This window comes from Oculina patagonica, chromosome 9, assembly GCF_052425735.1.
Source record: "Oculina patagonica isolate OP01 chromosome 9, crgOcupat, whole genome shotgun sequence".
In the NCBI taxonomy this organism is placed as follows: Eukaryota; Metazoa; Cnidaria; class Anthozoa; order Scleractinia; family Oculinidae; genus Oculina; species Oculina patagonica.
Window position 1 is genome coordinate 4,203,492 of NC_135766.1, and position 12,511 is coordinate 4,216,002.

At 39.1% G+C, this 12,511-nt stretch overlaps 1 protein-coding gene across 2 annotated transcripts; it reads left to right on the top strand.

The window, feature by feature from the left end:
* The first annotated feature begins 1,264 nt into the window (after window positions 1–1,264).
* Window positions 1,265–12,401, top strand: LOC144665233 (cocaine esterase-like). 2 transcript variants are annotated; one of them, XM_078526438.1, is made up of 7 exons: window positions 1,265–1,927; window positions 2,533–2,712; window positions 7,410–7,564; window positions 7,787–7,888; window positions 8,274–8,736; window positions 11,365–11,585; window positions 11,953–12,401. In XM_078526438.1, exons 1-7 carry the CDS (start codon window positions 1,338–1,340, stop codon window positions 12,087–12,089), a joined length of 1,848 nt encoding a protein of 615 aa, XP_078382564.1. In that variant the 5' UTR covers window positions 1,265–1,337; the 3' UTR covers window positions 12,090–12,401. The 2 variants fall into 2 exon arrangements, with proteins under 2 accessions (XP_078382564.1, XP_078382565.1); XM_078526439.1 differs by lacking the exon at window positions 7,787–7,888.
* Window positions 12,402–12,511: the final 110 nt, after the last annotated feature.

A 12,511-nucleotide genomic window follows, 5' to 3' on the forward strand; every position in this document is an offset into this window, starting at 1 on the left:
CTTTGTTTGTTTGTTTTGCATTGCTTTATAAAATCGGATAAGGGATATTAAATCGGACGGGGTATATCTGACTGATAACCGTCGTATAGTTAGGTTCACACTACACACTAAGTCTGTCTTAGCTTCAGTCAAGCTAAGTTAGCCTAAGTCTGCTTAAGCGTTCAGACGTATTTTGGGAGACAAATTCTTTGCGTGCAAAACTGTCATCATTAGCGATAGAAATCACAGATAAGGTAAGCAGCTTGCCGTAAATTTAGTCACGAACTATTTTTTGCGATTCGACAAAGATCAAGATGAGACCGAGAAGCCGTAACATCGCTTTAATTGCGACTGTTGTGTGTTTATTAAATTTACAAAGGTTGATTAATCAAATCACTTTACAAAACCTTATGTTCCTTCGTGAAAGAATAGTGGAAGATTTCGTCCAAGAGAGCGAAAGCCTGCTGTTTTTGACCGCAATTCTGTTGAGTGTACACCATAGAAGACGACATTTTCGTCGTATAGGCAGAAGAGCGTGGGCCTGGCCAAGACCGCAGAACTGGTTTGATGTTATGATGATATTGTGGTGGTGTGGCTGAATTAAAAACATGCGGGAGTCGTGCTTCAGACCTGTTTGGAAAACGGCAAGTAATGTCATAAGAAAAGAAAATGGCATGTGCGTAAAAGAATAAAAAAAAATAAACACTCAAAGCCACTCGACTTACGTTGCATAAGGAGAAAAGTCCGTAGTGTAATTGTGTGCTGCCCCTTCAAAAGAGTCTTCTTCTCGGCGATACATGTTCAGAATTGATTCTTGTTCATGAGAAGTGGCCGTTCCGTGATCTTTTAGGGCTTTCGTGCCTACAGCGCGGGAACTTGTATCTGATAAAACTCTGCGAGCTTTTGATTTTTTTGCTATCAGGTTTCCTAAGCAAGCTTTAAGTCATGTTTGCAACAGACTTAAGATCTACTTAGTTCGTTTGAGTTTGCCGACACTAAGACAGAAATCACGCATTTGTGACTTAGTCGTTCACACGCGTCATTTTTACTAAGTCGACTTAAGAGATCACTAAGACAGACTTAGTGGTCTAGTGTGATTGCATATGCGGCTCACTTTATTAGTGCCTCTCCGCCAGTCTCCTCCCCGCCGTATCGCTTCGCTCGCCACTCGCGCGTGCCCCAAGGTATATTCGCGCGTGCACCCTGCTCGCAGGCTATGTTGACAGCTCTGAAGAGCTTCAGTTATGGTTGAGTAGTTGCGTGACGGTCATTATATATTCAAAGTCGCGACACTTGTAAATTATAGCCAAATCAACTTATTCGTTTCGAAAACTTAATCGCTGTAACGGCACATTACGATGACAACATCTACACTAGCCCTCCTCGTGGCCTTACTCTACTCGCTGTCTCTCTGCATTTGCTTTGGGTCTTCAATGACCTCTGCATCTGTGATCGTTAACACCACTTATGGCCCTGTCAACGGGTCCGTGATATCACTGAAGAGGAACAAGACTGTTATAACCTACCTAGGAATTCCTTTTGCCAAAGCGGGACGTTTCGAGGACCCCGTTCCACCGAACAAGTGGAGTTCCATACTACAGGCAGACAAGATTGACAAGATTTGTCCACAACCGGCTCTGCCCCCGAACAAAGTTCCTCTTATGAGCGAGGATTGCCTTCTGCTGAATGTGTACGTCCCTGGTAATGCAACAAGCGGCTCTGCACTCGCAGTTATGCTGTGGATTCATGGTGGCGGCTATATAATAGGAGATACTATATTTTACGATGGTAGCGTGTTGGCAACAGAGGGGAACGTAATTGTTGTCACGGCTGCTTATCGTTTGGGAGTGTTTGGATTCCTGAGCGCGAACAGTGACAATCTGAGAGGAAACTACGGCATGATGGATCAGATAGCGGCCATGAAATGGGTGAACAAAAATATTGCAAGGTTAGACAATAATTTACTGTCTTTTCATGTTATAGTTTTTGTTTTTGTTGAATGATTAGAAAGTAAGCGCGGTCGAATTAATTGATATGATCCTTTGGGAGTAAACAGAGGCAATATTGACTGTTCTCTAAATTCCCTTCTCTATTATATTTGATCAGGAATCTATTTTAAGGTTATGTTTCAAAACATTTGGCGGTGGCCTGCCAGCTACAAATGGGAAACTATATATGTTTCTATTTTTTCTTTCAGACTGAAAATTAAGTATCAGCGAATTACATGTAAATTTAATCAACGAAGGGTTCCAAAAGCCCACTTCGATGCAAATTGATGACAATCACGACAATAAGTCCCTTCCCCACTTCGCGGCAATCACGCAATCACAATCATGCATATTGTTTTCGCGGAATACTTCGGAGTAACAAATATGTTCGAAGTTGTATAACGTTCTTACATCATCACGGTTTCATTTTTGGTACTTTTTGTAACTAATTAAATTATGTTCATGAAACTTCAAGGTGATTCTATGCCTGGTGACATCGAAATGTCTTTCAGGGCTCATCTTGTTTGCACTGACCCTAATTTTATTTATTTTTCTTCCGAATTAGTTTTGGAGGAGACCCTAACAAAGTGACCATATTTGGAGAGTCTGCTGGTGGATTTAGTGTTGCGCTGTTGCTTCTATCCCCACTGGCCAGCGGTCTGTACCAGAACGTGATCATAGAGAGTGGTACAGCAGTGTCTCTAGCAGCATTGTTAGAGAGAGATGAAGCGGAATTACGAGCGAGGTTAAGCAAGTTCTATTATCGGATTTTTCAGTATGTTGTAAAAATCGCAAAAAAATACAATAGATTACCCGCTTTCCTTGGTTAAAAATCTAGCCAATCAAATCATCTGTCCCCAGTGTCACTTGTTCCTCATGCCCCATGCTCTGCCGGCTTAGAGGGACAAGCGGATATGAGGACGGGAAAGTGTACAAACATGCGAAGTTTTTTCCCACGGTTGCATTGGGGGGGGGGGGGGGGGGGAGGGGATCCATTAACAACACACACACTAACGCCTCCTTCTTACTTCACACTTTTATTCTCTGTACAGCTAAAAATTTCGGCTTTCTGTTTTAAACTCCCCAAGTGATACCAAAATGTACAGTTTATACTGTTAAAAGTCACTACGAACCCCCAGTTTTATATTTTCTCGTGACTGTGTCTTCAAAAGGCGAAAAAGAGGGATTTGATTATTCTTTCGACAATTCCACAAATAAAGTTTACCTTAAAGAGGCTCCATAGAGTATTTTGAGCGCGCTCGCGCTGATGATGCAAGCTTTCGGAATCTGCCCGCGCGAGCTGACGCGAGCTCAGGCAAAAATGATCAACCACGATGTTTTTTTTTGTTAATTTATTTATTTATTTCTAACATACAAACACTAGTTACAAATTACAAATTACAATTCACGAAAGCGCCACACCAGCAAAAGTTTACAAATTATAGAATACACTACATTACGTTTCACAATATTACTTTTGATACACTACATTAACGTTCAACCTGTTTAAAATTGCACATGTACAGCGACAACTTTTTTTTTATTAAAGCTTAAGTAAAACAGCCCAAGTGAGAAAATATTTTGGAAGTGCTTTTTTTTCAGTCGCGATTTCGTTGTGAATTTCAAGTTTTCCATAAAGTAACACTAGAAAGCATTGGAAATCTAGGACATCTCCGCGCACGCTTGTGCAAAAAAGACAGTATTTAGCTATAAGTAGACAATAATTGAGAGCTTGCCAATGCTTTGTTCTATCATGCCAGCCGTAAAGCACATGGGTTGCGGATAATTTTATTGTTTCATTCGTCTTTTGGTGCCACCAGTTTTGGAACAGTGTCCAGAAGTCAACTGATAGAGTGCAGTTTATAAGTAGGTGTTGCAGAGTTTGGGGTTCGACGTTGCATAAGTTGCATATGGGGTTTTCTGACAGGCCGTCTCGATAAAGTGTGGCGCGGGTTGGAAGCACATTGTGAATCACTTTATACTGAAAAATTATTATTTTAACTTCATTTGTGACTGCAAATGGCATGTGATAGACTTTTTGGACGGTGTGTTTTGTAAAACCGTAACGAAGGGTTTGGTTTCGGCGGTGGGGGGGGGGGGGGGATGAAGATGGTTTTTAAAAGAGAGGAGTAAATAGAACTGGTTTTTAGAGTGTTGACCGGGGTATTGTGTTCGGTAATTAGAATTGGGTTTTTAAAATAAGCTTTCCAATCTTTTGGAATTGCATTGACCAGACCATAATATTTAGTAAAAGGGACATTCAGGTTGAGTTTCAAAGCAAACTCATGCCATTTTAGAAAGTCGCCGTTTTGATTTAATAAGACGCTTATCTAGGGCTTTCCACAAGTTGCTCGAGATTTCCCAAAAAGTTGCCCGTAATTTCTCAAAAAGTTGCTCAAAAGTTGCTCCAAAACTCCAAAAAAGTTGCTTCTGATATTAAAAGTTGCTCGGAAGTTGCTCCAAAAAATCCAAAACGCTGCTTCTAATCAAGATAATTTCGTTAAATATATGCTAATTTCTCTTTGAGGGTTAGATTTGTAAACAAAAAAAAGATTTCTAAGCAGTTTTATGCAATTTTACAGCACAAGAAGTATTTAAATAACATATCAAGGGGAAAATTTGTAAAATGATGACGTCATGTTTGCTGAGGATTTTTTGTAATGTTTTAATGCAGAATGAGCCGAAAGTTGAAACGTCTTCAGACGTTTCTAGAAAATCTTCGCCAAACTTCGTAAATCTTCGGAAACATTTGTATGGCCTTTAAACAACATTCGGATAATCTTCGGAGATCTTCGGTCTGGAAATTGATCAAAATGCAACAAGTTGCTCGAGTGAAAAAAAGTTGCTCGAAGGGAAAAAAGTTGCTCGAAACATGAGAAGTTGTGGAAAGCCCTACGCTTATCTTAAGTTTGGTAATACCGGCGTGATACCAATTGTGATAAAAGACAGGTTTATTTTCTACAAGAATTTTCCTGTTGTTCCACAATAGCTCGTTTTTTGGAAGCGTTTTACAGTCGAGTCCCGTTGAGGTTTTGAATTCGCACCTATAATCTAACATTTTTTTTTATAGAAAGATGGAAGCTTCTTCTCATGTTCGAGTAAACTTCTTGGAAAGTTGCATTTTGTTAAAAAGGCGAGGTTTCCATGTTTATGCAAGAGCTGGTTGGGGATTATTTTCCAAGGAAGCTTGTGAGTCGTCTTGAATTCTGTTGACCCAGGCTATTTTGAGTGCTTTTTCCATGATATTAAAATCGCACATTTTCAAGCCGCCATCTTTTTTATTTCCAATTAAAGTATTTCTTTTGATTTTAGGGGGATTTCCCGCCCAAATAAAGTCGAAAATTAATTTATTTATTTCTTGGATATAGTGGTCTGGAACAGGCAGTACAGAGGCTGAATAGATCAATTTAGATATCCCAAGAGTTTTGACAATGTTGATTTTACAATAAAGAGTCAAGTTTCTCCGTTTCCAAGTGTTAAGTGTTTTTTCAAGGCTAATTATTTTTTCGCCGAAGTTGAGTCTGTCGGCACTTACATGATTGTAAGAGAAAAAAACACCGAGAGCATTAATAGGTTCTTTTGGCCACTTAAAACCAAAAGGTTCATCTGTTTTATCTTTCCATTCACCTAACCACATTGCTTCGGTTTTGGTGTTGTTAATTTCTAGGCCAGAGCATTCGTTAAATTCTTTGAGCAAGTTCAGTAGACTCGTGACGGAGTCAAGGTCACGAACAAAGACTGTTGTATCGTCGGCATATTGGCTTATTTTTAGTTCATGCTTGTTGACTTGGAAACCTTTGATAGTGGGATCACTTCTTATGGATCTAGAAAGAAGTTCTATTCGAGGACAAAGGACAACCTTGTCTGACTTCTCGCTGTAGTGGGAAAAATTTATAAAAAACAATTCAAAGGATAACTTTATCCGTAATAGATTTTCAAGGCCGGACAATGCTGTTTAATCTTCCAAAGATTACGAGTTTATAGATTTTTTCCATGAAATTTAATCGAACGCCCAGTAAAAACTGTAAGCGAGCCTAGCAGTTTCGACGTTGAAGCATGCTCAAATAGCGCTCTGGCGAATTTCTATTCTGCTGACGTTGTTGTTACAAATGTATGGGGCAAAAATGGCAATTTTCGTCAAGTTTTTCTCGAGTTTCCTTTGGTGAAATTTCGTAAAAGTTGGCAGAGGGGTTACTATTATTTTACTTTACGTGGCGCTCTTTTTGGGTTTGCAAATAACAAAGAATCTGCCTTTACAACCTTTACTTTTTTTCTGTTTAAAATTTTTTCCAGGTATTTTTGATGTACTGTAAAAATTTAGGAAGATTTTACCGAAGGAAATTGAAGAAAATCGCATTTAAAGCCACCTCAACACTAAAAGACATATTTCTTTGAGAAGTCTTAATTCACGACTCAAACCCATCATTTTTAACAGAGATGGTTGTAGGACACAGTTTCGTCGTTGCTGCTCGCATTTGATAAGTTTGAGTGAACTGGGAGTAAAAACGAATGCAAAACCACATTTCAAAATATAAAACTATATGGCGCGCGCCACATCATATGTGATTACCCGGTATGGAGTCACCTATAAGCAATAGACCGCACTTTTTAGGGCTTTACTGGCGTAATAAAACCACGCGGGATGTTGGAAGAATACGAAAAAAGCTTTTAAATCACGAGCCGTCAGGCGAGTGATTTACAAGCTTTTCGAGTGTTCTCCCAACATCCCAGGTGTTTTTTTTAAGCCAGTAAAGCCCTAGAAAGTGCGGTTTATTGCTTTTATGAAATTACTATAGAAAACGTTCGTCAAAGAAATAGGAATCTATGTTATTTTTCGTGATCAAATGTCTTATTCTCAACAAGTTCATCGGATGACGCGGTAAACCAATTACAGCGGCCGAAAGAATAAAACACAGGTTCAGCTCCACGCACAAAATTTACGGAACGACGCGACAAAGACGTTTAAAAGTTCTCTTAAACCTATAAAAGTCATAAGAAAAGAAAGGAAAAAGGCAAACTGTCACGGTACAAAATGTATTCAACGATTTTAAAGTTCTTTGACGTGGAAATCTAGCAAACTGTGGCTGGAGCCATTCATCGCGAAAGTAAAAGACTGCACGAAAACTTTGCAAGTTTACAAACACACTGGTAAAAGAAATGTTCAAATGTTTTTCTGAGAGACTTGACAGAACGTATACAGATCACTGGAAATCTTTTTTTTTCTTTGTTAATCGGGAATTCAAAAAAACTGGCGTTCAAAATCTTTAACTAAAACGATGAGCCCCTTTCACACACGATGAGGGAGGTAAAACTTTCATGCACAAATGCCCTCTTTTGTTTATTAAGCTACAAACAAGTTTTATATTGGAGATTATAGTGGCTATCGAAAGACCCATTTTTATGGTGATATTTCGATTCTGTTTGTTTTTTATTGTTTGTTAGGAGCTTTGCTAAAGCTGTTGGATGTGATATCACGTCGCTGAAAATGTGTGCGAAAAAGAAGTCCTTTCAAGACCTTTTAGCTGTACTACACAAAGTAGATAATGTGGTCAACTTTTTGCCCTTTGCACCAGTAGTGGATGGCTTCTTTATGCCAGGTATGAGTTGTCCCATTAGGACATGCATAGGTCGTCCTTGAGTCGTGCTTGACTCGGTTGTTTGTGCGGTCTGTACTCACGAACCTCGGTCAAGATTCTCCCATACAGACCGACGAAGCCCGGTAAATATAAACTAATTTATTCCCTGTCCTCTCCTGTATGTATCGGTCACTTAAAGCAACCCGTTACTGTTACAAAATAACACTTTTTTCTATACTGCAGACTCTCCAACCAAACTTCTTCAAGCGGGCAAGTTCAACAAGAGCAACATCATTATCGGAGTGACACGAGATGATGGCACAATCTTTGCTTCTGGTGCTAGAGGTTAGAGCGAATCAACTTTGGAAGTGGACTTCGAGTGGAGTCTAATACAATATCATTTCTAATAACCACTAAGTTAGAATACCATTTTAATAAACACTAACTCAAAATATCCATGGTTATTCTACGACTTTAAGTGCAAAATTGTCATTCTTTGGAAATATGAGACTAGTATATCATATTGGTCTTAATGTTAACGATGGCGGAAACGGTGACGGTAACTGTAACAGCTAGTCAGTACAGCAACGGCTGATTGACTGAACGAGTGACCGACCGACCGACCAACCGACCTGACTGATTGCCGGACTAATTGATGGGGATGACTTCCTGATAGTGAGTCGATAAAGCATGTTTATATACTAATTTCTAGCATCTCGTTTGTCTAAAGGGCTCTTACCAGTTCTTGACCTATCGAAAGGCATCTCAAGGGCTTTGTTCATAGAGGCGATCAACAATCGAACATGGGTTCGAAATCAAAACTCACAGATCCTCGAGTTGCTAATTTACGAGTACACAGACTGGTCGAATTCCAGTGATCCTATCCTCTTACGTCAGCAGTTCATTGACATAAACACAGATGCAAACTTCAAGGCTCCCGCCATCCAGTCAGCCAAAGCATTCGTCAAGAAACAAGCTTATACCTACTTTTACCAACTTGAAATAGCACCGAAAAGATTCGGATTCATTGGTGTTGAATTATTAGAACCCGCATGGGCCGGAATATATCACGGAGCTGATATCTTTTATGTATTTGGTTTCCCTCTACTCATGGACAGAAATTTGTCAACTGCCGAAGAAATCAAAGTCGCTAAGGATATTATGACCATGTGGACTAATTTTGCCAAAACAGGGTAAGTAGTTAATAAAAAAAACGCCTTAAATTCCCCTACCTTCGACATCCTCGTGACTTCAAGTGAACAAACAAATACTTATTTCCCCTCTTTTTTCATAGTCGGCTTTTATCTTCGGACGAAACCACTCATTATGAGCTTGAAGTTTCAATGAGGTGATAGTTGATGAGAACGCAAGACGAATCATCTATCACCTCCTAGAAATTTATCACCTCCTCCAAATTTTTATCATTGTAATTTTTTGTCATTGTAATGTTTATCATTGTAATTTTTATAATTTTAAAATTGTTATTTCTATTGTAATTTATTGTCACTGAAAAACCCCGTAAGGGGAGTGTCAAATTAAAGTATTGTATTGTATTGTAAATGTCGAGTGAATACTTGGCTTCACACTAGAAGCTAAGTTAGTTTCAAGTCAGCACTTGAATCGAGTGCACTTAAAAATCTTAAGTCGTATTTTACAAAATCTGGCTTCACACGTGATGACTGAGTATATTACTTGAGGTACAAGCTGTCAATCATCTTTCGCGGGGTAAAATCAGTCACGCATAATTATCACAAACACGATTGCACGCTTGGGAAATCATGAGGCCTTTGCAAAAGAGAATAGTTTTTTGTAATTTCCTATTTATTTTGTCGTTACTTTTGACCTAAAGAATTTCAACATTACAAGAAATGCTGCACGTGTGGCTGGTTTTGAAGAACCGCATTTTGTGGTAGAAATAAACCGATGGTTAAAGCAGTCTCTGAAAAAAAGGAAGTTAAAATAGGATTATAAGTTTATTATAAGTTTAACCATATGCATCGACTTTTCTTTTCTTTCTTTGTTAACTTACATAAAAGACTCTTGCTCCTCCGAACACCAGCCGTCCATTTTGAATTTCTTCTGATTTCAGTTGGCAAGTTGTTTTTCAGAATCGTGACAACGCTGCACGCGCGCGCTTTCAGTTGGCTTCCATTTCCTATTGGTCAAGTGCGTTCTCAAGTGTGGTGTAGACCATACTTGGCGGCGTACTTCGGCTTCTTTGAACTACGAAGGTTTCCATGGTCACCAAGAAAAGTTCAAGTAAGTACGTTTTACCCCTTCACACTCAACGTAGGTTCCAAGTGCACTTAGACTATACTTTAAGCTCTAGTGTGAAGCCAAGTAATAACTTAATTGTTTCAGGGGGCGGGTAGAATTCTTAAGAAAGTACTCTTAATTCAACGAATTTCAATTATTTTTGTCAGAAATTCTAAGCTCGTGCGTACTCGTGTACAAACAGCTGATAGTACACGAGAAGCTTGGCCAATCAGATTGTCGCATTTATTGCCCCCGCAGGGTTTTGGCCCAGAGGCCAAAACCCGAGGAGGCACCCTAGGACTCCCCGCGTGTATACATACAAGGACAAAGAATATTTGTTGAAAAAGTAAGAAATGTGTTTGTAATGGGCGAAGCGTTCTCGATTTGACAAAACTAGGCGCGCACGGTCGTGACGGATAATATTTTAGCAAGCGCGCACGGTGGTGTCGGGTACTTGCAACCACGAGGTCGCGTTTGGTGACTTGGTCACCTTCGCGTTTCGAGCTTCGCCATCTGCTAGCAGCGTTTTGTTTTCCGGTTTTGGCCTACGCGTGTTCACAGATTTGTTCGAGCGGTTTCTCTGCTTTGGTTGTGTTAAGTGATATTTGAAGCAAATGTTAGTAATACGTCGAAAGATTTCGAGCAATTGTTTCGTGTTCTTGGCTACGTGCCGGCTACCTATGTTCCAAGCGTTACATTTGTAAGGTTTGCTTTCGGAGGTTTGTTGTATCGTATACATCTTACAAGTTACAACGACTAATAAACAAACGCGTGAACTTTGTCATGTAGTACAAGGTACCTTTCTTTCGCTAACAAACTGTCAGATTATTTGATCCAAAGAGTGGTTGTTTTCTCGAATTTTGAATGTGCCATATTTTTTACTCGTGGAATTTTTTAGGTTTTTGGCCTGGAAATTTTGTAAGTTTTTTTGAATGTTATAAGCCCGGGAATAAGCTTTTGTTGTCATCACGAATAATGTGTTATGTGTTATTTCCGCTAGGTGTTATTTCCGCGCGCTAGGTAATATAATTCGACTTGAACTTGTGAATATTTTTAGGACGCAACGGTGTCACACAACAAGAAATTCCGCATGACACAGTAAAAAAGAAGCCTAATTGTGCAGTCCATCGGCATAAATAATTAAAGGCGACAAAAAAACAAATTATAAAAAAGCGGGGGCAGCTTTATAGTGAGAACTATTACTAGTATTAATATAGTTTACTATATACAGTATCTCTTATAACGTTGTTCTTTCTTAAGATCATTTCAAGTGCTTGGTTCTTAGTACATCACCTAACAAACAAACGTCACTACAAGCCCTCTTAAATTTTTCTTCCAGTGGTCCTGCATGTATGCATGCATGCAACTGAAATTAGTATGCCAAAATGATACTCTAAAGGCTTCCGCTCGAAGTTTTTACGGTCATTTCCTTGAGTATGACATTGAAGACTCTTTGTAAAGTTCACACGTGATAGTTCTGGAAGGAAAAAACTATTGTCCATTAAATCGTTAATTCAAGATAAGTGAGTGACTTCATGCGTTACCCTTCCGTTTAAAAATTTTAGGAATCCCAATCTTCCGACGCCGTTGGGGTTAACTTGGCCCCAGTACACAGCGGACCAAGGGGAGTATCTGGGACTAAGACCAAATATGACAGTAAGGTCCAAGATGCTTCCAGACAAGATGACGTTATGGAATGAGTTTTTACCAAGTATTGAAGAAACAGTGAGACCCACCACAGCGAACCACATGCCGACAACATCGAGTAAACCTGAAGACAAGAAAGGTATTGCAATGAAACGTCAAAAAAGCTAAAGTAAAATTTAGGTTTTCTGTCTCTGTCTGTCTGTGAGTCTGTCTGTCTAACTATCTGTCTGTCTGAGTGTTTGTTTGTTTGATCATTTGCTTGTCTGAGTTCGTTTGTGTAGTAGCTTCTACACATTATTGTTTACTTTATGTTTCACAAATAGCTCTTTCTACTAATGTAATTGAAAACACAAGAATGTCTATCAAGTCCGGGTCAAAAAAACCTGAATAAAAAAAGACGATTCTTTTATAGATAATCAAACCGCTGGCCATCACGTGTCCATTTCTCAAGCGTCGTTCAATTAATTGAGGATTGATCCTCGATAATATCTTCTTTTTTTTTTCAGATAAACTCGTGTTGGTCCTTGGCATCTTAACTGGGCTGTTTGGTGCTCTAGCTGTGATTTTACTGGTTGTGTTGATTGTGACCTGTTGCAAGCGAAAGCGACGAGGAAAAGACTACGAAGAGCCCCTTAACATGTAGTCTACTGGAAGACACTGCATTGAACCATTGAGCAATTCTTGACGTCTTCATCAGCGGATAAAACAGACAAGATTTAGATTAGGATTAAAGAAAAGAATAGAAATTAATTATTAGGTGAATAAACCCCTTTTGATGGCTGGTATATTGGAGGATAATGCCCGAGGCTGAAAGACTGTACGAAAAATGAACAGTTGGCCGAGAAGGGAAACGCAAGTGGAAACAAAAAAAAACGAAAAAAAAAACTGAAGTTGATTGTTTTTATTAATTTTTTTACACACTGTGATTTGATTAAATCGTTAAACCTGATAAGGAGACTTTGTTTGTTTACGTTTTGCACTTCTCTATAAAATCGGATAAGGGATATCAAATCGGACGGGGTATATTGTGTGATTCCCGTCGTCCGATTCTGTACCACATATTGT